The sequence below is a fragment of the Gobius niger genome (genome assembly GCF_951799975.1).
Source record: "Gobius niger genome assembly, chromosome: 14".
Taxonomy (NCBI): domain Eukaryota; kingdom Metazoa; phylum Chordata; class Actinopteri; order Gobiiformes; family Gobiidae; genus Gobius; species Gobius niger.
This window is the reverse complement of record NC_136865.1, coordinates 4,887,393-4,912,037: the sequence shown is the minus strand read 5'-3', so window position 1 is coordinate 4,912,037 and position 24,645 is coordinate 4,887,393. Positions and strand designations below refer to the sequence as shown.

General features: G+C 44.6%; 3 protein-coding genes across 6 annotated transcripts in view; all 3 read left to right on the top strand.

Annotated features, from left to right (window-relative positions):
• Window positions 1-32: 32 nt before the first annotated feature.
• hoxa5a (homeobox A5a) lies at window positions 33-3,562 on the top strand. Its single transcript, XM_079570736.1, has 2 exons — window positions 33-942; window positions 2,774-3,562. Exons 1-2 carry the CDS (start codon window positions 261-263, stop codon window positions 3,019-3,021), a joined length of 930 nt encoding a protein of 309 aa, XP_079426862.1. The 5' UTR covers window positions 33-260; the 3' UTR covers window positions 3,022-3,562.
• Window positions 3,563-5,688: 2,126 nt separating this feature from the next.
• The window catches only part of hoxa3a (homeobox A3a), a 45,409-nt gene continuing 26,452 nt past the window's right edge, over window positions 5,689-24,645 (top strand). For 2 of the 4 annotated variants that reach the window (XM_079571288.1, XM_079571284.1), the window contains exons 1-2: window positions 5,689-5,838; window positions 11,592-11,704. The gene's annotated coding sequence lies outside the window, so the exon portion shown is untranslated. Of the gene's footprint in view, window positions 5,839-11,543; window positions 11,705-18,476; window positions 18,936-24,645 lie in introns of those variants that run through there. The other 2 variants (XM_079571285.1, XM_079571290.1) reach the window with 2 other exon arrangements.
• hoxa4a (homeobox A4a) lies at window positions 13,367-15,519 on the top strand. Its single transcript, XM_079571394.1, has 2 exons — window positions 13,367-14,039; window positions 14,867-15,519. Exons 1-2 carry the CDS (start codon window positions 13,586-13,588, stop codon window positions 15,208-15,210), a joined length of 798 nt encoding a protein of 265 aa, XP_079427520.1. The 5' UTR covers window positions 13,367-13,585; the 3' UTR covers window positions 15,211-15,519.

The following is a 24,645-nucleotide window of genomic DNA, read 5'->3' as shown; positions in this document are numbered from 1 at the left end:
AGCACGTGACTCTCAGCCGTAGCCCCATATTTGGGTGCCTACGTAGGAGCCTGGAGAATCAAGTCCATGTCCCACTCATTTCCATAATTCATCATAAATTGTTCTGCTGAGAGGCGGCTATAGGACGCGCTAAAGCACAAATCACTCCCCGAAAGCGCGCGTCTCTATGCTGGGGTTTCACCTGAAAATAAACGACTGAAAAAGGCGCAAAGGAGAGGAGGAAAAAACAAGGGGCAAAAAGGTGTGGAATTGTTCAACAAATGAGCTCGTATTTTGTGAACTCATTTTGCGGACGCTACCCCAACGGCGCGGACTTCCAGTTACATAATTATGGCGACGCGGGAGAGTACAGGGACTCGACGGGAATGCACTCCGGCAGGTACGGCTACGGCTACAACGGGGTGGACCTGAGCGTGGCGCGGGGGGACGGCGGCCACTTCGGCGAGCGCGCGCAGGGCTGCTACTCCCCCGGTCCCTCTTCGTCCTCCTCTTCCTCCGCGGCGCCCTCCATAGACCCGGGCAGGTACGCGCAGCAGGGCAGCACCTCCACTGCCCCGGCCGTCAGCAGAAACAACAACAACGAGTCCCCGCTGCCCCTGTCCTCTCCGCCACCGCCACAACACCAGCAACAACCGCTGGCAGTACCCTCCGAGCAGCTGCCCTCATGCGCCTCTTCCAGCGGCGGCGGTGGTGGTGGTGGTGACGCGCGGCCGGGGAAGAGTTCGAGTATGGGCAGCCCGTCGCGCGGGGCAGGAGGAGGGGGGAACATGATGCTGAACCGGGACTGTAGCGTGGCCAAAGCGGCGGCTGTGGCGGCGGCTGTGGCAGCGAACTTGGACGAGGAGAAGCCCACGGGCAGCGCTCCGGGCACTCCTCAGAGTGTGTCCGACGGCTCGCAGCCCCAGATCTACCCGTGGATGCGGAAACTGCACATAAATCACGGTAAAGAAAAAGTTGACCGCGTAGGTCGTCTTTGCTTTGCTTCCTTGTGCGTAATGTTAGCCAGAGTGTTTTACTTTGTACAGCTAAAATGGTGTTGGCATACGCGCAAAACTGAGCTTATTCCCCCCCTGTTAATGTCAAAGCTAAGCGAAAACTGTTTTAGCTACACATTCTGGAAAGTTTTGACAGCCTACAATGTTATAGCCTGCATTTGAATAAGTTAGAATGACTGGAATTAAGAATATATGACATTCATTTGGGTTTTCAGTGGAACAAGAAAAAGCTGTTTTTTCCCTCAAGTGCAAAAATACGTGTTCCATCCGCAGATAATTGTACTGACCTGCTCGAAATCAAGGGCACGTCCAGTGTTACTTATTTTTGAGATGTCTTTTTCTAATCATAACAAAGCCAGTTAAGTGTCTGACAAACTTACTTGACTTGTTTATGATAACCGGATTAGATAGTGCATCAAAACGTGGAAGTCGAGATACAGAATGGCCCTCTTCACCTGTGTCAGAACTTGTTTACGTATCAGGTGTGAATAAAGCCAACGCAAATGTTTCTTTTTTTTATGTGGGGGAAGCAATGGAGTCAGGGACAGTTTAAGAACGTGTGTGTACATCCCCGTGACATACGTGGCACGGCGCATTCAGGGGGGGGACATTGTAAAGGTTGAATCAACACGTTGGCCTCTGATTGAAGCCATCACAAAAGGGCTCTCTTTTTTTCCTCTTGTGCCCTATAATGTTCTGTGTGTGGACCTCGGTGCTTTGTTCCCAATGCCCGGGGTGTTTTCCTGCTCGATAGGCACTTAATTTTGTATATGATAATTAAGTAGCATTCTTCACTGTCCAATCATTTGAAACATCTAGCCCAAAAAAAGAAAGAACGAAATGAAAGCCGTGCGTAAAAACCGTGCCATGACTTGTGGCGTGTGGCAACTTCGTACTGTTTTATTTGGAGCAATGTCCAAATCAAGTACTAATAATGAAAAGATATAATTGTCACTCCTACCATCATTACGCACATGCATTTTGTGCGTAATGCTGTAATTGGGGTGCGTTTTGTTGCCACGGACTGCTATTTATTCGGTGGTGAAGCGTGCGTAACGGCCTTACTTAAATTAACTCTGCCAAATAAAGAGAGATCCAGCAATTGGTGATCACTGCATTTGTTTGTGGACAGTGCATTTTACATCTCGATGTCAGTGTCATCTGATTTCAGCACAGTTTGATCAAATCATCAGCGTTAGGAGGAGCGAGTGAGGATTTACAACAACAAATCTATTAATTCATTTGAGAAACTGCGTTTGGCTGAAAAATTAGGGGGGAAATTTTAAAACAGCCTTTAATTTCCCTTATTTGCAGGCTCATAATGACGCGCCAACTTTGTGCCAAGATCTAAAACTAAGGGGATATTTATGGCGCACGACATGCTGCTTGATTTGAGGGGGGGAAACAGGCAATTTACTTGAAATAAGAATGTTTGGCCTCGGTGAGAGTTGATAAGAAAACATATCTGTCAGTGGATTAAGTCTTCTGTTAATTCAACCAATAAAACAGCAGTTAAGCCTAAAATGACGTTAAATATTATATAGCATTTAAAAAGGAAATCACAATTGTAAAAAAAAAATTAAAACAATCTTATCAAAGTGGCAGATTTTTCCTTGGCAAGTCAGGATTACTGAAAGCTAGATAAAACATTAATAAATCCAGTCATTTTAACGTATCAAATGTGATGCATTGCTGTGTTGCTAGTTTGACCGTGTTAAAATGGCATCCGACAATTTCAAACGTCCCTCCTTTAAACATCCTTTTCGGTTTCCATCCAGAACTCTCCGGTCCGGACGGGAAGCGAGCCCGCACGGCCTACACGCGCTACCAGACCCTGGAGCTGGAGAAGGAATTCCACTTCAACCGCTACCTGACGCGCAGGAGGCGCATCGAGATCGCCCACGCACTGTGCCTCTCCGAGAGACAGATCAAAATCTGGTTCCAGAACCGCAGGATGAAGTGGAAGAAGGACAACAAGCTGAAGAGCATGAGCATGGCGGCGGCGGGAGTGGGCTACAGGCCTTAGAAGAAAAACAAAAAAAAACAAAAAAAACACCGGCCACTGTCATTCATATATCACCCTCATGTAACGGGAGAAAATATGAATGTGTCCAACCAGACTGTGACCCCAAACCGTCCATTTTCAACTTGTTTGGTTTTATGTACTAAATGTGTCGTGTTCTAATAGACTTCAAAACCAGCCACAAAATAAAACACAATATTGTCGATGTCCACGAGACCAGTGGACACAAAACAAGGACTCTTACTGTTAATGTACCCTCCCCGGTTCAATGACTTTTGTTCTTATGAAGTAGATGTCAATTCCGACTGTTTTTATTTTTTTGTTGTTGACTTATTGTGTAGAAAAAAATATATAGTTGTCATAAGTTTGTGATGGTCCAAAAAGAAGCTCCCGGTGTATCCGAGCCGAAGAGGAAAAGCTCTGTTGTAACCTCTTGACCCCCACCTGAACCGAGCACATTTTCTCCAGTTTGGCTTAGCCCGAATCTAAAAGCTTCAGGAAAACTGCGTCGAAACAGCGACAACAAAACGAGACCAAAACGAGGATGAAACGTGACAAAATAGTTATGAAAAGGTGACGAAAACGTGACGAAAACGCAACAATAAAGCCATCAACAAAAAAGTGATGAAAAGAGATAAAAATGTGGCTTTTTTTTTTTAAGTCAAGAAAGTGACAACATCGCGGCAACACCGCAAGGAAAAAGATCAGTTACTATCTTTCGGTGAGTTGTGTTGGTCTTAGCTTTCAAATGAGGCGTTACTCGGGCCTACAGGCTGTAAACATTTTGATTTGGGAAAAGCTGAACTGGAGAAAATGCGCTTGGTTCAGGCAAGTAAGAGGTTAATGACTCGTTATTGTACAATGTGTAACTATTTGCGCTTTCTGGTCCTCATTTGGAGATACTTCAGTCTTTGTAACGTCATTTAAACTAACGGTGCAACTCCTTTTTGTACTTATTCCCATTGTTATTAAAGCTGATGTAGCCGACATTACGTGCGTAGCCTCCCCTCACGCAGGTTATCAGGTGCTTTGACATAAAACGCAAATCATCGCTCACATTCGGTCCAAGCTGCTGTTCCTTATCAGCGGACGTCAGATCGTATGATTGTTTGACAGTAACATCAGTTACTAATTATGCATCTTTCTGTATTTGTATCCATCGCAAAATCCAGCAGAACCGACAATAATTCCGTGTGTAATGCACAAAAAACTCTTTCGCCTGTGCGTAAAAGCACTGCGGCCGTGCGTAAAAAACACACCCGCAAGCCATTTTACGCACACATTTCTTTACATTCCAGAAAACCAATGAAACTAATACATTTTTTCCACGTGTAATTTCACTTTTAAGACGAGACATCCCTTAAACCACTCTTAAAATCGAACTCGCTCAATATTTTGCCCGTATTTTGCTTTGCATTTGCAAAAAGGCCCCGACTTCACCCGCATTTGGTGTCACCTTTTCCACTTCGGTTTGTTTACCTTCTGTTGTCTAGTGGCTTGTACAGTTCTGTAGAGTAGTTACCAAGAAAAAAAAGTCAATGTCAGTTAAATTATTTCTTGAGCTAAAAGGCTAAAGCTCGAAATGTAATAATAATATGAATAATAATAATAGCCGATGTGAAGAGGTCCATTCTCATTGTAAGTATAATGGTTATTAATAATAATAAGGATAAGCAACCAGTCAATCTCTCCTCTCTGTATGTAAATGTGCGTATTTATTTGGTTGGTAGTCGCTTTTTTCCCCCCTGAATCACAGTGACCAGCAACAGAGTTTGGTTGGCGTGCGTCATTTACCTGTGTACACGTTAACATTGTTTTCTTCTTCTTCTTGTAACTGTTCGCCATTTTGCGCGCAAGCACTCATTGTAAATACCATTTGCCTTTTTACGTACTGTATGTATGTATGTATGTATGTATGTATGTATGTATGTATGTATGTATGTATGTATGTATGTATGTGTGTATGTGTGTATGCGTGTATGTGTGTATGCGTGTATGTGTGGGTGTATGTATGTCACGTATCCATTTGTATTGTTTTCCTTTTTTTTTTTAAAGACTGGAAGTTAAGAATATACTATGATGAGATATCAATAATAACAATGATGTTAGTGGCCAAGAAGACAATAAAAACTTTCTACCCAAACAACGCCTGCTGTGTGTGATGTGTGCGCGCTTTTACCCAGGTCTGGCCTCTCTCTCTCTCACCCTCTCTCTCTCCCTCCCTCTCTTGTACTTCCTGACCTCGACGTAACCCCGACGTGACTGTCGCTTAAACCCCGAGTACATTACCGCGTATATTGGCTGCGAATTCTACACGCATTAACGCGAACATCAACAGGTTTTTTCCCCCCCTTTTCCTGACTCACCTTTCTCTGCTTCACGGGGCCTCCCTTCCGCTACTTTCCTTTCCTCCTTTATTTTTTGCCGTAAACTTTATCGTGAGCCCGCGTGTCTGTGCGCGCGTGTGACATTTGGCTCGCCCCAAATGAATGGCAGTCCTTTTTTTTTTCTTTTTGTTAAGTGTGTGTGTGTGTGTGTGTGTGTGTGTGTGTATGTGTGTGTCTATGAATTAGATCGTAAAAATCCTCCGGAGCCGCGGCCAGATAGGCTGCACTGGCCATAAAGCGGTCACGTGGTGGCCATTAAAGTAAGTTTTATGGTTTTGGGGAGTTGACAGTATATTGCACATGACATATAATCCCCGCGACGGCCGGGGCGCGCTCTGATTCTCGGGCTCGGGGAAGGAGGCTCGGAGAAGGAGGCTGGCCGTGGAGCTATAGTACAGCCAACAACGCCGCCGCTTCGTGTCGTGCGCTGCTGGTAAGTTTTCCTTGTTTTTTTTTTTTCTTGCACTCCGCAGCTCCAGAGTGGGACAGGAACAGCGCGTTATTGTATTCGCCGCCCGTATCCGTTCATATTAGCCCATTAGAGTCATTTGTCAGGGGCCGTGGCGCTGGATTGGAGCTGGGTCTGGACTCTCTGGGGCAGATGTTATACGCACAGGCTCGGGTCCATTTAATTGCTTCCTTCCCTCGTTGTTCGCGTCCATCCGCATGCAGCGCCAGTCATAATCCGTTTGTACGTGCTGGATAATTAGCTCCTGGTCCATTTCCACCCTCGATTCTATTTTTTTTCTTCCTGGACCTAACCCTGTTGTCGTTGTCGGAAAGATAATCCCAGATCCGCAGGCTTCACTCCCCCTCCACTCCCCAGTAATGATAGTTATACCTGATCACGTTGGCTAACTTGAGTCGAGTTGAGTCTGTTGTTGGGGGGGGGGGGGGGGGCAAAACTTTGTTGTGAGTTTGTTGGGAAACTGCGCCAAGTAAACACGAGCTAAAGTGCGCAAACAAGCAACACAGGGGGGAAAAAAAAGAGGAATTCCGCTTTGTGTCTCCCGCGCCACGTCACGTTGGTTCAAAAGTTCAAGCCATGGCACTGGCCACTCTCGCTCCGTCCTGTGACCTCTGTCCAAAGCCCGGTCAGGACGGGGTCAGTCAGACGCACACACACCAACACAAAAAAAGACCATCTACCTATTATTGTTTCTTTTCTGCGGATTATAGTTTGAAGTTTACTATGGCTATCAGTCCCTCTATCCCCGGCACAACTTTCACAATTGCTTTGACCTTGCAGACTTTGACATGTACCCTCCTGTATATGGAGTTTGTAGCGAGAAGAGACGATTTGTATGTAGAAACTATAAACACGTGACGATTTTGGAGGCGATTTGCCGAACAAACAGCCGGAATAAGCTTAAAAACAGTGGCACTGGCGGTGTGTGCGTGCATTTGATAACAAACCCCCTAACAAAACCATCTCCTGCTTGTGTGCCTTGGCAGAGGAGCAACAGATCTCTCGAAAATGGGCTTTAGAATAATAATCAGGCATATTTCATAAGATGTTTCGTCTTCATTTGCTCAACCAGTCCCGAACTTTACTTTTTAATAGATTGGAGTCATTTAGAACATGCCTCACATGGAACCTTTGTTAAAAGTCACCTTAAAGAAAAATCATCCCCCCCTCCTCTCTCTCTCTCTTCTCTTCCCTGTCATACACTTTGGAAACGCACACGCACACACCACACACACAAAAAGCCTCATTGCAAGCGCCCACTATTTGTAAATGAAACGCGGTGCCAATAATTCAACGAGGAGAGACGTTTGCGCGCGCTGTGTTGGCTCACAGACGCGAGGAGAGAGGGAGAGCAGCAGCAGAGGCAGAGGCAGCAGTGGCAGCAGCGATGGGTTCATCTGGAGGTCATCCCCGGCACCAAGATAAATCTGCATCCTCCCGAGCCACCAGCAGAGCTCGCTTTAGGCCAAGTTCACTGTCATACCGCGAGAGTGCCGTGTGCAGGAGAGGGGAACAGAGGCGTGCAGTAAAACGCACTATATGCAATGCACTAATGTTTCTGCACTTTTTTCTCTTTTAATGAAAGTAGTAGAGACAGAGAGCCCCGTGGTTGGAATGGCGTGCGTAGAAAAAAACAAAAAGTGCGTCAAAACGGGGGATAGCCTCAGACAAAGACCTTTGGCTGCTTTGCTTGATGTAACTCTAATGAATGATTTGCATAAGGCTTGGTGCCATACACCGGGAGCTTGTTGGAGAACGTCACAAAGAGAAGCCCTCGGCTCTAATTATGAATTTGTGCTGAAACGAACGCCCCAGCCATGGCAGGAGATACGCACGGCGCAGGAATCATTTTTTTTCCCCCTTTGGAGAGGTCGACACCGCTGATGAGGGGAAGATAGCAGGAAAAATTGGGGTCAAAAGTTGAGGCAGTGAACAGTCTCCGTCATCTGTTGCGATGCCAGCCCCCTTATAATAGCGATCTAGACTGCCCACACAAAGGAGCGAATAGCTTTGTATTACATATGCTGCACGGTGCACTCCAGGTGAACCCTGGAAGCCGAGTGACCCCGGCGTATATAGGCAGCGACCCCCCGTCCGGCCCCCCAGCAACAAGATGGAGTGGCTGGCGTTTTATTAGCGGGCGCTTGATTGGTGAATTCCTTTTGAATAAATCGCATTTGATATGTTTAGGGGGACGAGAGGGGCGCGCATTTGCATTCCGAGGATTGATACTCTCGACCCGGTCACAGGGTAAAGGCAAAGCCCGGGCGGCCCCTCAGAGCGAGCCCCCGGAGCCCTTAAAAAACATTTAGCCCCGCTCTTCCTTACCGCCTCAATGCACGCCTTTATGCGCGCACAAATGGCACAGATGTCTGCGCACAGGCGAGGATCAATTTTGCACCGAAATCTGATTTTCGTATGGCGCAGTGTGTGTGTGTGTGTGTGCGTAAAATACAAAACACACCACAGGTCATTTCAACTGTTTTAAGTAATAGGAGCGAGCTTATAGTTTTCAAGGCCTTGTTATTAAATTGTACAAATTTGCATAATAAATAAAACGCGATTATAAACGAACTCATCGTGTGTTTCTACGTTCAAATCTCCGCACGCGTGTTGTCCTGATTTCGCTTTGTTAAGTAGCTCATAATTACTGTCGTTTGTGAATAAATACATATTTGATACATGAATCTGCGCCGCCACTGTCTGTTCCAGCAGCCTCTCTGAATTACGATTAGGCCTCTTTTTTTATTTTTTAAAGATGTTTCATGGAAAACGTCTAAACATTTTGGTACGACATTCATCACGGAACCAAGGCCTCTGAAGAAAAACAAAAAGGAATTTCAATACTATTTTTGGAATCCTGTGAAATCTCTTCATTGGAATAGATTTCAAATGTATGTAAGATTATATGGTCCATTATATATTTGTGCATATATTAACATTTTTAATCTTACGCACGTTCCACAAACATATTCGTGCAATAAAGCGTGTCGTATTCAAAAGCATATTTCTAACTCAAAACAAACCTATAATTCATCAAGTATTTATACGAACCAAAAGCTACAAAGCAGCACATCAGATTTTTCACATAATATTGTGTATTTGTACAACAATACACTTCTAAAACACTGCCTGGTGACCTTTTGACCAAACACTAAAGATCATTGCTTATATCTACACGGCTTGTTTGATAGTATACATAAACGTCGCTCGTAAAACGTATAGCTCTACAGCCGTGAAATGCGAGCTTTTGTCCCGCAGACATTGGTCAAGATGTAGGTCACCGTCCTCCATTGTCTAATAAAGACGTACAGCTTACGTTTTTTTCCAATAGGCCTTTGATTTCGCTCGTATCGATTACTTTTCCAACCGCATTATTCACAATCAGCTCTTAAAAAATATACATATTTCACACGCCCGACGCGCATTTACCAATCCGCTTTTACGCGCGCCATTGGTATTGTCAATACTGAGCGTGGTTGAAACCCAAAACAAACAGCCAGGAAAACATTAAACACGTTTGTAGCATATCATTTTAAAAAAAGCTGGAGGACAAAAGGGAGAGAAAGGGGTGCGCTTGAGTCCTTTTGGCACGGCTCGGACGGACGCGCAAGGCCATTTTTTTTTTCCTTCTTCTTCCTTTTCCTCCGTCGTCAATGGAGCTGGCTGTATACGGACAGACGGGAGACCTTGCGCGCGCCGTGTGCCATCACTCACCCTCGTCTCGTCGCAGGCACTTCTCTGATAATCTCAATTTACAGTAACGTGTCAGCGTGATGAATCTTCGCTTAAACAGAGCTTTACTTCGCGGTGCACGCTCCGGTGGCATCGCGCTCGATTATATTGTTGGACAAAAAGGAAGCGAGAGTGAGAGACTAAAGTAAAGTTAGAACTGTTTATTTTTTACGCACAAGCCTAGCATATTTCAAGAGCCTCCCCCCAAATTAGTATAGTTTTTGTTTGTTCCTTACGAATCCCGTCTCTTACGCAGTGGCTTTGAGCGTGGGTTCAAATTAATATTCACACACGTGACTGCTTCATATCTATATTTTTACCCTTTACTCTTTGTTTTGTTGTAAAAAGAACTCTGGTAATTAAAAGAAACTTGTACAAGTCATCATTTGGTCATTGTCCGTGATATGCCATGGCAGATTGTGTGCGTAAAACTAGCTTGTTTTGCTAATGGCAGTCTATAGGCATGGATATGTTGTCTATTGTGTAGCGTTTGCAGGTGTAATAGTGACATAGGGAAGGGTTATATCAGTTTTACGCACAACCATACGCTTCACGTCTATACAAAATGTGATGTTTTACTTGTTCTTTGTGCGCCTGGTGTATATACGTTGGTTTTACTTTTCAGGCTGGGGTCAGGCTAGTTTGTCAAAGTTGATGGTGGATAAATTCTCAATCTATTCTCTATTTAGTGTTGCTAGGGTATAGTACTTGTCATTGGATTCGTTCCATTGGTGTTATGGCACAATACATGGCTTTCAAAGTCGTTTCGTCTTCGCGCGTAAAAGTAGACTCCATCCTTTTGTTTTGGTTATAGGCAGTTACATACATGACGCATAAGACTTACATTTTCACAAGATCATCGTCAACATAGTTATATTCAATTGAAGCTAGCATTTTGTTCCTGGCTTAGCTTGATTTCATTGACTTTCTATTGTTTATTATTGATCCTCGGGCACAGGAAGATTTGAATTGCTGTCATGAAAATACAAATGAGAAACAACACCTCTTTTAAACTAGACCATAAAATGTACACAACAATACGCAATCTACAATACCCAAACTACCCATCTTCATAAAAGGCCCGTTTGACTGATGCAAAACTACAAACGCAGGAATTCCCCACTTCACACCAAAATCCACACAAGTCTACGTTATTCTATTGCCTCTCCTTTTACGCGCAGACTCCCCTGCCCCGTATCCACTAAATCGCGTTGAGGGGAGCAAAAGAGATTAATTCCCCGGCAGGATCCCAATCCAGAACGTGCTCAACAAGTCGAGTGACCCGTGCAAACAAGGCTGAGACCGAGTAAGTGGATAATAGCACGACGTTTTAAACAGGGCCTTATATGCCGCGTGTGCGCGGAGGAGTATAGGGGCAGCCGTGACCGTAAATTTAGATATCATGTGAAGTCGTCTTTGCTGCTGACATTATGGTGACTTATTGCCTCTCTGGTGGTCTCCTTAAGCCTATAACGGACACGCTGGTTATTTAGAAGGAGCTATAGAGGAAGACAAATCAAAGGGCAGATAGATATTTGGAATAGCCTGAATACTTTGAATCGCATCTACGTTTTGCCAAGCTTGTAATCGCAGTTTGCTTGGTGTTAGCTTCATTTAAGCACCATCCTGCTGCTGCGGCTGACCTGCATTACGCGCTCCCCCCACAAGTCCAAGTCCGGGGTGAAGCCCGGGTCAGCGCGTCTAACAGATATGAAAATGTCCCCCTCTTTGGACAGAAAAAAAAAGAAGGGCACGCCTTGTTGTTTAACAAAGACTGTCAATGCGCAAGATTAATCAGAAACAAACTGCAAACGGTGTCACTCGGGGGTCAGGCAGAAGTTATCTGTGTGAGGGAGAGAATGGGATCCGTGGGGAGCAGAAAGGGGGCAAAGGAGTGAAGAAGAAAAGACAAAAAAAAAAGGAGAAAAAAAAAAGCATTCGATATTTTTCCCAAAAGTTTGCTGTGGTATTTGTGCGCGCAGGGCCCGGGGCTACGTGGACAGTGCGGGTTCACACTCCGTGACTGGACTAAGGGGTCGGCAGCCTGGACGTTGGCGTGGACAAGGAGCAACAATGGCAACCGCCAGGATACACGGTAAGACTGACTTGTTTATTAAAATTCTACATTTGAGGTCACTGGATACTTAGTTGTAATTTTGTTTGCAACTTTTTCTTGGTGTAAATTGACCAAAGTTTTGCCCACGTTGGATGGAGATGGCTGTGCGCTTTGTCAGTCAGAGAGAGTGTGGTCCAAAAGTGCCATAGCTTTTAAAAAAACAAACATATTTTCACAGTTTTGGATAACAGGGCTACTAATAACACAAGGATATAAACTTTTTTCTTACATTTTTTTCTCATCATTTGGGTTACTTTTTCATATATTTGTGTTTTCATTTACTTTGTGCGTTGGGAGTAAGAATTAAACCTATAATTTGGCACAATGACAGAAAATATGCGCTGAAATATGTGTGATCAAAAATGTTTTGTTTTTACCTACATTAAAGTTGCAATTTTTGCCATTATTATTATTATTATTATTATTATTATTATTATTATTATTATTATTATTATTATTATTATTATTATTATTTTTATTATTATTATTATTATTATTATTATTACCAAGCTCGGCACAACAGACCCACATAGCAACAGTATAATCTAATGCAGTAAAAGCCTGTGCCGATGCGTAATGCAATTGGAAGTACGTCACTTGTGGACTGCGCGCTTGCTAATTGTTGGAAATTGCTTCTGTTAATGGAATTTAAACATGGAGTGGGCCAAAAGACGCATCCCAAATTGCACTAATGGCCACTTGCGTGAGAAGAGGCATAAAAGGGCAAAGCTCTTAGATGACATATTCAAATGTAAATCCAAATCTGGACCCAAAAATACATATCGTGCCCCGTGCCTTTTACGCGTGGGTATATAGCGTGTCACTTGCGCATTACGCTGGTGCAACTCCGAGCCGTTTCATTGCTCGTATAGCCCATTAGGTCCTTGGATTGGGAGCTGGCATCTGCTCTGGGGATGCGGTGCGTCAGTGCGCCTCGCCTCCCCACATGTGTCTCCAAAGTGGGTCCAGCTTTTTCCCCCTTGTTTTTCTTGCTGGTGCAAAACGCTTTTCTAATGGCACACAGATAGAGCGGAGCAACGGCCCGTGATGCGCCGGTCTGACGCGCGCCATGTGGCCGGAGTGGACAAACTGGGGCCACGGTTGGGCAGATGTGATTTCCAGTGTGGATTTGAAGCGAAACAATGTTTATGTAAAAAGTGCATGGTGATAGGGAGAGTCTAGTTTGCGCACAGTGGCGGGCTGCGTCCATCATTTTTCATGTATCGATGGCTCCGGTGCACGTCCTATGTCGTTTTTACGCACGTCCCTGAGTGCGCAGCATCACTGGAAGCGCAGGAGGCGAGGTCCTATCGTGTTGCTGTTACATTGCAGGGTGGAAAGTGGAGTGTGAAGAGATGAAATAGCTTGTTTGGTGGCTCCCGCGGTTCATATTTCACGTTTTGACGCAACACATGACCAAACATATTTGTCAACATCCACCATCCACCGGGAGCGCCCTTTTGTCTGTTGTCCGCGCGCATTCTCGACCGTGTTTTCCCCCACAATAAGGAGAGATGTTTTATTTTGATTTTTTTTCCCCCCCTCCCCGCCACACGGACGGCCTCACCCACCGAAGTTTGGCAGTAAACAAGTTGGGGCTGATTGCATTTTCGCTATATATACCGTGATTTAATAAGCAAAACACAACGTAAGCAGCGAGCGAGCAGCGTCGGTGCTGCCAGTGCCATGCTCGCCATTGGTTCCTGTTTACATGATGCCCACAGGACACGACGTGATTGGTGGCGCCGCGCACGTGACCAGGCAACTTTGTACATTTGACAGGGGGAGTAGGAGGGTTTTGTGGAGATCAGTAAAAACGACAGCGCGATAAAAATTAGTATTGTTGCACTTCACAAATTAATGACCATGAGTTCCTACTTGATAAACTCCAACTATATCGAGCCTTCGTTTCCGCCATGCGACGAGTACCAGCAGAGCGGCTACATCCCCAACCCCGGCGACTACTACGAGCGACCGAAGGAGACGGGCTTCCCCCATCACGACGAGGCATCCTACCCGAGGTCAAACTACGCCGACACGGGATACGACTACGCGCCCGCCGCCCCTGGACTGGAGGATTTCGGCGAGCACGCACCGCACCACCACCACCACCAGCCCCAGCCGCAGGTCCCACAGAGCCAGCAGCAGCAGCAGCACGCACCTCCGCGGCTCTCCTCTGCGGGCCCGGACGTCTCGAACGCGAGCGTCGCGAAAGACTGCAGCCTCGCCGGGGAGGTGTACCCCGGCGCGGCGAGCAATAAGGGCAAGGAGCCGGTGGTTTACCCGTGGATGAAGAAGGTGCACGTTAGCAACGGTGAGTGCTTTATGTTCCATCTCTGTTTGCACAAGCCCCATTGAAGCTGCCCCTGTTTTTTTTTTCTCTTCTCCTTAACAGCTGCGATTTACGACTATCGAGCTGCGGGGTCGGTAATTAGGGACCCTCGTAAATTTTATAGCCAGTGTTGCGTCTGGAGGGGCCGTTCGCGTTTGCTTTCGTTGCCCCCTTTTTCATAAGAATCTCCTGTAATGCAACTGGACCGGAGCCAAACGCTTAATATGCGTAATATCCAGACCCTGCTGGTTTTTTTGTTAATCATCTCTGCGGTTATGGCGTGATACAGCATCGGTCGCGCTCCATTGTAGCGAAGGGGGCAAATAAACTGCAATTTGAAACGTGCTGGAATGCTTTAAGATGGCACGAGCACAACCGGATTACGCGTCCGTATAGCACATTATCCAAACTTGTAATTTTTTTTTTTCTTCTTCTTCTTCTCCCAGTGAGATGGGGTTGATCGGTTGTCGAACAGTGGCTGACATCTGTTAAGCGCCTCTCATGGCTGTGTGTAAAGGCAATGCTCCACATGTGCCCCCAGAGTCCGTCCACTTGTGCGATGAGCGTCTGAGCGGCCACTATATCGCAGAGATACGGCAGACAAACGGCGTGTCGTGCCCCTTATGTACACACACATACGCGCGCGCTCCCGAACTGCCCTGTCCAGTTGTAATACGAGCCCTCTCATGGCATTTATGGCGCGTTATCAACATCACAGACTAGACAGACAGGCAGTCAGTCAGTCAGGCAGGACACCATCCCCATGTGTGTAGAGCCACCTCCATAACACCTGCTTCCGTTCCTTGTAGTCAGCGCCAGTTACAACGGGGGAGTGCCCAAGCGGTCCCGCACTGCCTACACCCGCCAGCAGGCTCTGGAGCTGGAGAAGGAGTTCCACTTCAACCGCTACCTGACCCGGCGCCGGCGCGTGGAGATCGCGCACACCATGTGCCTGTCCGAGCGCCAGGTCAAGATCTGGTTCCAGAACCGGCGGATGAAGTGGAAGAAAGAGCACAAGCTGCCCAACACCAAGATCCGCAGCTCGTCGTCGTCGTCCTCCTCCTCGTCCGCCACCTCCGCCTCGGGGCCCCTGCAACAGCCACAGATGAAGACGGGCCCCCAGCCGCAGCTCGTGCCAACGCCCGGGCTATAGTGCAACGAGCTCTGCACTCCGCCTAAACACAGACTTACACAACGTGGATCTGATGGACCAGTATTTTACACTTCAACGGTGTTCAAACCCATGTCTTTCCCCCTTTACCCCCTCTGCGCTCTCCGTAAAAGCTTGAATTTGACCTTTAATTGCCCCACAAAGGCAAGCGAAGCGTTTCTATAATGTCGAATGTTATGACAGAAGGACAATTACGCACATTTTGCATAAAAGTCGTATCATATAAATGGAGTCAGGTGAAGTACGTTCTCTTTTTTTTGTTTTATTTTAGTTTTATTTTTTGTTTTGTTTTCTCTCATGGAAAGCTCTAATAAAAAAATACTTGAAAGATATTTAGCGAGACTCGACGCCTATAGGAACCACATTTTTGTAGAGGCGTAGCTCGAGAGTAACAGTGTAGTTCGGCTTGAATGTAGTCCAGGTGACTTTGACATTTTGACTGTAAATAGGTGAATCCTAATGAAGGCACAATACGAACAAGCATTGTCGTTGTAGTCGCTGTTTTTTGTCGTCTGTTCCGTCGTGTAGATTCGGTTCTGTGTTTCCTTTTAGTGCGTCCCATGTCGTGCTGTATTCTCTACTGTGAATATCTGTCCGTGTTGTCCACCTCCCCCCCTCTCCCCCACCCTCCCCAGTAGTCGTGATGTGAGCTCTATAGTTTTGTCTTTGTGAAATAAATATGTGCTTCACTTATAAGAATGACGTGGCTACGCTGTTTTGTTTTGTTATGTTTTGTTTTTCTTTTCCCTTGGACGCCGTGCGTAAATCAAACCTGACCGTGTCACTTAAACGTCTCGTTTTTATGTTTGAAAAAAAAAAGAAAGAAGAAGTGCAATGTTGCATTTCTCGCCCCTTCATTTAATTTCATTTATGCTGACAAACGTTTTTGGTGCCGCAACCTTTTCGGAATCTTAAACACTTCAGTTTGGAGACTCGTGCGTAAAATGGAAATACATCGCGCCTTGTCAGGTATAGACTATACAAAAGCGTGCATTTAATCACACTCTGCTTTGGGTTCTCGCCTAAACAAAAACAAAAGTGCGTTCCGCGTTGGTGATAGGATTTGTGTGACTGTAAACCTGCATTACAAAGTACTAAACTATAATCCCTATTACGTCGTGGTGGAGCTTTAAACATCGTAGAATGGACTGGGTTACGTTGGGGGCGTTTCGCTTCTATCTTCAGGAGCTCCTTCCCGATTTATAATCAAATGTAAGATGGTTTCAAACAGGCAAATAGACCTTTAGCTTGTGTGTTTAACAAGCGAGAAGTGGACCACATTTAAATTGCTACAAGGGGAAATTCCTGGTCGACTTGTAGCCAATGCAAACATCCATATTTACACACAATTCATCTGGAATGTTTGTGTGAAAGTCCTGCGTCCAGAAAGTCCAAGAACAGTTTCTTGTGCGTTTTTCTATAAAGAAAGGGAGAAACAAACACGAATTGAGTGTGTTTGCCATTGATATTTTTAATTGCAAACATTTCCATCTTTATATTACACGAAACAACACTGACACGCAGCACTCCTGTAATGTAAGTCTATGCCTCATGCGTTAAAGCATGCCTTATGCCTTTATTCCCGTCTATAAGGACAGAAGGCGTATGCGTAAAAGACAGGCATCATCTGCTGCTGAAACAAATTCGGGAGTCTTTTTGGAAATCAAAGTGGCGAGCACAGATTGCTGTCCGTGGCCCCAGTGTATCCGGCCACACACGCATTGTTCCCAGGCCGCTCGGCCACTGGAACATCCCCGTGCACCAGAGTGCGAGCCGTTGGCCAGTACCTGCTACATCCAAACAATGGAGTTCACCCAGAGGACACGCACGGAGCTGGCCAATCACCGCCTCACAGCACTTCAGCCGACCCCTGACCTTTCGACACACACTATGTTAAGGCCATATATCAGAGCAGGGGCACATAGGCAAACTTTTCTTTTTCCCCCCCTCTCGCTCGTTTAGGTTGAGATGTAGCGAGAGAGAGAAAGAGAGAAACAAAAAGTGTGTTTTCGGTGTGAATTTGATGAATTCGGCCTCGAAATGATTCTCAGAGACGGCCCCACGCGCGATCCATCACGGCGCGCAGATGTGTCAGGGGTGAGACAGAGGCGAGATATGAGCGGCAACATGCGTCGCTCCGGCGTCTCAATGAAAGCTCCTAATCGTCTGGATGACAATGAATTAATAAAGAAAAGGCTTTCCAGGGCGCACCGTGGGTCTGGTTCATTAGGGAAAGCGTTTCCCAGCGGTTCACGGCGGAAGATCTCCCCTTTTTTGGGAGGGGGAAAGACCGAAAGAATTTAGAAAATCTACCGAAGGGATTTCACTGTTATCCTTGACCTCTTTGTTGAAAGTATGGAGTTTGTTCAGGTTTGCATAGAAGGCCGACTACTGATCTAGACGCGTTTTTCTTCAGATAAATAAAAGGCCTAGAGATATATTTTATTTCTATAATTTATCTTTTAAATCTTCATAATCTCAATACCCAGGCTTTTTTGTTGTGCGTAAAGTATCCAAGCCCATAAGAAATAGGGACATAGTTTTACAAAACGTAATTATTAACACAAAACAAAGTGCATTTTATTTTTAAATTGTTGCATGTCTTTCCATTGCGCCTATTTCTGTTCTGATATGTTTGTGTAATCTCTCAGTCGTACAGGAGTTTCCCATCGTGGAAACAAATGTCGGTAACACTTTAAGCGATACATTTTACCTGCCAAATTCAGTACAATGTAATGTGCTATGTAATAATGTGTAACAACCTGTACATACAGTATGTACACACACACACACACACACACGATGAAATGATATGTTTTGGTACTTTGATACACCGTGTATGTAATAACACATAAAACATTAACCTTAAGGGTCTTATCACATCAACTAAAATGTATTTATACAGCACATTTAAAAACAACTGTTGTTGACCAAAGTGCTTCACAAAAAGGTCTACAGTACAAACATATAAAACAATACATAATATATATATACAGGCAGCAAAGCACTGACAGCTCAGATTCTGGACATGATATGTGCTAGGCAGTGTTACAAGCTTTGGAGTAGAAATGTGTCTTATGTCTTATCACATTATGTACCTCCAAACTACTAATACACATGGTTCTATTGTGTATGTACTAGGCACAAGTTATTACACATTGTTACAAAGCAGATGACTTGTTTTAAATGTAAAGATAAAGTGTAACCATGTCCTATAGAATAAGCTACTTCCCAGTTGGCGCACTTTATGATCGGACTATTTCGCTTTTTGGTTGCGTAATTACGACCTGCCTGTATTTATTTTTTTAAATGATTGCTCATACAGGCTATCACCAAACGCTTTTGTGCCTGTAAAATAACATTTCCCCTTGGCGCCTGAGCTGCAGACACCAGGCTGGATCAGAAGATGGCGTCCCACCATTGACTCTCCTCCTGAAACCTTTCCAAAGCAGAGCAGGCCCCCGTTCAAAATGACAACCCCTCGATCCTCGCGTCGCTCCGCTTGAACAGAGGTCACTTTCCCCAAAACGCATGCATTTTTAATCCGCCTTTCCTTCACGTGATCCGTATTGAATTATGGATGGCGGCGGTGGGTCAGAAATAGACGCGGGATCGTGGCTATATTTTCATTTCTCGCGCTTCTCCCTCGGCGTCCGCAGCTCCTCTCCCACTCTTTCTCTCTGACCCCCGACGTGACCGCGACCACAGTGAGTACGAACTTCCTCCAAATGCGTTTTTTTTTCCAGCACTCAGTACTAGCGCGTACGGTTAACTTCACGTTCTCCGTGCGTTGCGCGAGACAAATCGCATCGCGGGGACGTACTGTATGCAAATTTACGGTTAAACTCCCATCCCTCTATTTATCTATATTACACCATCGCCTATATTAGCCTTCCATTAGTGTTCTACAGTAATTACGCGTCGTGATTGATGCGTAATGTGTGCGTCAACGTGATAGCAAGCGGTTAGGACCCTCTGTTTCCCGCAGATTGACGCGCTGCTGGTATAAATTGGCACAGTTGGCACCGAAGCGCAGGGCTAAGCAAAAAAGAGCACAAAACCCCCATTAGGGTTTTCAAGTGGATGGTCTTAATAGGAGTCGACAACACTTTGCTGAAGTCAGTAAAACGAGATGGTGGTGAATGTGGAGGTTAAGTTTTTAACTGTGGTGGAATCAGGACAAACGTCAACATTTCTTAGGGATAGTTTCACGTGCATAGCATTTCCATTCCAATACGAATGGAATGGATGTGGTCAGTCTCATCAAACACCCCAACTCTTAAACGTGTTCATTTTAAGTTTAGTGGCCCACTCTGACTAATAAGTGCAGCGTGGTGTGATAACTTTATTCCAACACAGCTCTCTTTACGCATGACTGTTTCCCTATTTCCCACATACACACTGCGAATGGACTCTTTGTTCTTTTATAGCCATTTCTTGAAAGTTTTGAGAATGGCAGTAATTAGTGGCCCTGAGTGAGGCATTCTATTAAAAACACATGTTACTGTGGTTCTTGAATGGTCGTGAATCGTGTGTTATTTTGAATGCGCACCGCTTTACTGCGTGGAATCGGGACTACGGATGGAAAGTAAACTGGTGGATTGTAATAATAATACGTATTTGTAGCTACAACAGTTTTTTCTTATTGCAAGTAAAATTAGATTGATCATTTCCTCTTTGCGAGCTAAAAGATCCTGGCAGATATGTTCACAATCAATCCATTTTCCAAATCAAGGTTAAATGTTCTTGTGACCTTGAAAACCTGACCCCATGTTTTAATAATGATCTCACCTTTAGATGTTTGGGCCAAATGTCGTATTTCTAAATAAAAATCGTGCCAAAGTGAATAAAGAATGATTTGCGCATTTCTCTGGCCAAGGAGGAAACAGCATGCAAATGGCTGGGGCCTGTTTGCAGATGAATTGATAAAATATACTGTTATTGCCATCACAAAATACATAATGTGTCTAAATCAGAGACGAGGACGTCGACGTTGCGCAACAATGCAGTTTACAGAAAGTAGTTGAGCTTTTGATTTTGTTTATGCCATAATAGGCTAATATTTCACCTTGTAGGATCAAAGTGCAACAATATTGTTTGTGTGTCCCCTCAGTGTCAAGACATTATTTTTTTTGGGCCCAGCTGTTTTCGCCTTTAACCGTGAAGACATTGTCAGACACAATCCAAGTAGCAGGCATTCTCAAAACCAAAAATCTGTTCAAAACAATTCAACCTGCTACTTGTATTTCCAGTGTTTGACAATTCGCGTTGAAAGGCGAAACGTCCACTGTCATACAACACCAGTACAGACGACGACCTGGAAATAACCCTTCTCTACAACTGAAAATAGTCACATTTTTCGTTTTGTGTTGTACAGACTCTTTTAAACGTAGCTTCCCGTCGTCTTACGTGACCTATATCCGCCTTTTCTTGCTATATTAATGCGCCCACAACCATTTTCCAACAGCACAATCCCAATAATCTCGTTCATTCTCAGTCGCCGCATCCTCGCCTGCAGCTCTAGGTTTAATCCAGTGAGGAGGAGTAGATCGGGTAAACACTGCTGGCGCTGGTTTTCGCCTTGACGTTGGCCCCCCCTCTGTCTCTCCGTATCTCCCCGTGCGCGCAGAAGAGCGTTCCAACACTAACCAGAGGCGAGCTGTTGAGAGCTGCCTGCGGGCGGTGTCGACATGTCTGCGGGCTGGAGCTGGGGATGATACGGCCGCCGGTCTGGCCCTCGTCCAGGCTATTGCGCGTTGAAAGGAGAGGAGGGCGCACACGGTTTGCGTAAATACACGAGCATTAATCATCCTACTTTTTCGTATTATTATTAGTTCCATGTGTGTTTTCGCACACATGGAACACGTTTTTTGTTTTTTTTTGACGGATGTATTTAGGGACCAAAACAAACGAAACAAGGCGGTTGCATCCACGACTTTTCCATATCGAAGGAAGGCAAAGCGTAAACATAAAATGGAGTCTACACAACCTTGCGTTTTCTTTCATTCATCTCAAAATTTACACAAAATACAACATTTGTTTACGTAATAACAAAACTTGGACGACACACGAAGTGGCCTGTAGGCAAGGCGAGTTTATTTGTAAAGCACAACGGGTACAAAAAGTCAGAAGCGTGTCAGAGTCAGAGCAGAGAGCCGTGCGTAAAAGGGAAGAAAGGTAATACGCTTAAAGGGAAACGGTGAAACATGAGAATTAGTCCACGGTGACGTTTTGTGAGGACTTTTCAACTCAAGTCTCAATGGAATTCTGTGCATCCATAGGCGTAAACTGTAGAAAACAATTTCTTCAGTTTTATGTAATAAGACAGTGTGTTGAGGACATTGCAAGCTTTCATTCGCCTTACAGAACTAAATTAAGCTCAAACCCACACTTTCGAGTTAGAAATGAAACAGAGAAATTAGCCAATCAACAAGATGCTTATAGATTCAAATTTCACCAAAAAAAGGTATAGCTAAAGCGAGAATAACAAAAATACCAGATAGAAGCAGGCAATTTGGCAAATCTTTAGAAATGGACACGTGTAAAATAAAAGTCAGCAACAACATATACATATTTTACTTTAACATAAAAAAAAAAGGTGAGGGCAAAAAACCAAAAAACACTCCAAGCTCCCCTGGATGATGGGACAACCCGAGAACCGCGCGTAAAAGGAGTCATTTTCTACCGTCCGTCATCCACTCCTCACCGGGTCATGGAAGAGTTCACGTGCGGTGCGGAAAGGCAACGCAGGGGTTACAACGTCCATGCAGCTTCCGTGGAGAACAGCACCCCTCTCCGAAGAGTCCGGAGACACAAAGGAAACGCGCAGAAGAAAACCTCACCAAACCTTACGAGTAAAAACCGACCGTTACAGAATACTTCCCGTGCGTAAAAACAAAAAAACAAAACGTTCGATCCAAAGCGCTCCCAAGTTTACGGCGCTGCGTTAGATCGTGTATGAGTTGGAGTTGGAGCAGACAAAGAGCACGCCGTCTCCGTCCATGACCCAGATGATTAATAGACGCAGTGGTTGAGGATTTTTTTTTTTTCCACGCCCGCTGTGGAGAAGGAAAGCGCCAAAAAAAAAAAAAGGAAGAAAAAAAAAATCAGAGGAGCCGTGACGCGCAGCTTCAGCGGTGTCATATTCCCGAACATGCAGCCTGTCACAAAAGGCGCATTAGCGATCACGAATCACGCCTTTGACAAATATTGATTCATGCTGGGGATCGTGTTGCATTGTGGGTTTGGATCAAAACGGACGGAGTGACAGTGAGGAGGGCAATTATACATGTCTTGTTCACTGCTTGTAACTTTTTGTTAAGCCCTTTACCCTATAGGGCTTACCCAAATCTTAAAGCTTCTCGACTGGAGCTTAAAGGCCAGAGTGACGCCTCATTTGAAAGCTAAGGCCTAAGCTCTTGTCTATTTTTTATTTTTTTTTCCATTGTGTTTTCGGCGCCTTTTCGTAAAGGTTTTTGTCGCATTTTCGGCGCGTTTTCATCAAGTTTGCATTTTTTGTCACGCTTTTGTCACGTCACGTTTATGACACATTTTTGTCGCGTTTTGTAAAACTTTTTGTTACTTACGTGTCACGTTTTTCTTGTGTGTTATATTACAATAAATAACTAAATGCGGCCAAAACACCACAAACAAGCAATGAAAACTGGAACTTAAACTTAACAATGAAAACATAGAAGAAGCTTTGCAGGCCTTAGCTTTCAAATGAGGTGTTACACTGGCCTATGGGCTGAAAGTTCTTGGGTCAAGATGCTTCAGGATTTGAGTAATGCTGAACTATAGGAAATGTGCTCGGTTATGGTGGGGGTTAAGGGGTTAAGCACTGCAGCATTTTGTTGTTGTTAAAGGGCTTCATGGAGTAAACCAGCCAGACCGGTGTTTCTCAAACTGAGGGTTTGTTTCAGGTACATCGATTTGAAACTTTATTCATAATACAGCTTTAGTAATGCGGTTAAGTTCTGTGTTTAGACATGGATACACCCATTTTAGAGCTTCTTTAAAGGCCCTATACCTGATTTTTTTTAAATGATTATTGCAAACAATGAAAGAGAAAGACATTCAATAAAAAAAGAGCACATTCCATTGTACTAAATTTAGTTTGGTGCACTGTGTCAAGGGTAGTGTCAAAATAAAGTGTTACCGTCGACTTGTGATTTGTGTTTTCAAGTGAAGATTCCGTTCACAGTCCAAACACGTCCAGTTTGAGGGAAGCCTAAAGTATAAACTACAACACCACAAAGATCCCATGCATTTATATCACCTTGTTCCTCATTTGGAAGCTAAGAACCTCCAGAGTTCGGTCCCTGATCTTAAACTCCGAACAAACAATTTTCGCATAGTGTGAAAAAGCTTTTGTTTCTGTGAATAATCAACATTACTGTCATTGAAACCAACTCATTTGAGCATCTGTCGTCACAAATGGGTCGTGTTTATGAAATATTTACCAAAAAATCCTAAATCTCCTGCTTTTAACAAATACAAAACACATCTCAATCTAAATGATGAGACTTAACCTCACCATTGACCCCATCTTTACCTTTTTACCTGCGTCACCCCCCTCTCTCTCCGCTGTAACCCCATCCGTGTGAGGGGGCCAGGGGGGACCGTGTTCGCATAAGTGCTGCCTTTGGTTAGAGTCACCTCCGCTTTCCTGTTACTGACACGCACAGGCGCAATGGAGACCACCTGCCTCCTTACAGGGGAAACACGGGGATCAAAAGCCTGTGTGACTGTGGGAGCAGTTATGGCGTAGGGGGCGACATTGAGCAACTTATCGGACGGGGCTGCCAGTCAAAGAGCGTGAATAAAACTCTCGACAGGACATGGTTATAGTCACATGCTGGGACAATCAATGTAAATGGGAAACACCACTCTTATTAGTAACCGTTTTTTAAATCCTGACAGAGGTTATGTCTACTGTAGCAGGAACATCAAGTTTTGCATTTTTGTTTTTAAATTAAAGAGTAGCACAGACGTTTGACATGCATTTATTTAACATTGTGTTGCAGGACTTCATATACATGCAAAGGTTTGACTTTTTTACAGTTGCATTGCATTTTATAGCATATTTTTTTCTCATAATGGAAAGAAATGAGTCCTCCTTTAGTATATTGTAAACTCAGACATTTGTGTTGAAAATAAAAACAAAAAAACACTGTCTGTCTAATTATAAAGCATTTGTATCAATTTCAGAAACTTATAGCTAGTTTTAGCGCATTTCTGTGACAGTGACCCTGAAAAGTGACCCTGCAAGTTGTGCCTATAAAGTCGCCCCTGTGAAGAATTCGGATGCTATGCTAGGATGTTGGGAAAGCTAGGAATGAGTTTGGACCACAACTAATGTTGACATTTAGTGGCTTCCTTTTGTGGTGTGTAATATATATATATATATATATATAT

Bases quoted from the DNA above. Each gene is read 5' to 3' on its own strand.
- hoxa5a (XM_079570736.1), top strand. From the start codon at position 261: ATGAGCTCGTATTTTGTGAACTCATTTTGCGGACGCTACCCCAACGGC. The intron at 943-2,773 runs GTAAAGAAAAAG...GTTTCCATCCAG, and splicing joins GAAACTGCACATAAATCACG to AACTCTCCGGTCCGGACGGG.
- hoxa4a (XM_079571394.1), top strand. From the start codon at position 13,586: ATGACCATGAGTTCCTACTTGATAAACTCCAACTATATCGAGCCTTCG. The intron at 14,040-14,866 runs GTGAGTGCTTTA...CGTTCCTTGTAG, and splicing joins GAAGGTGCACGTTAGCAACG to TCAGCGCCAGTTACAACGGG.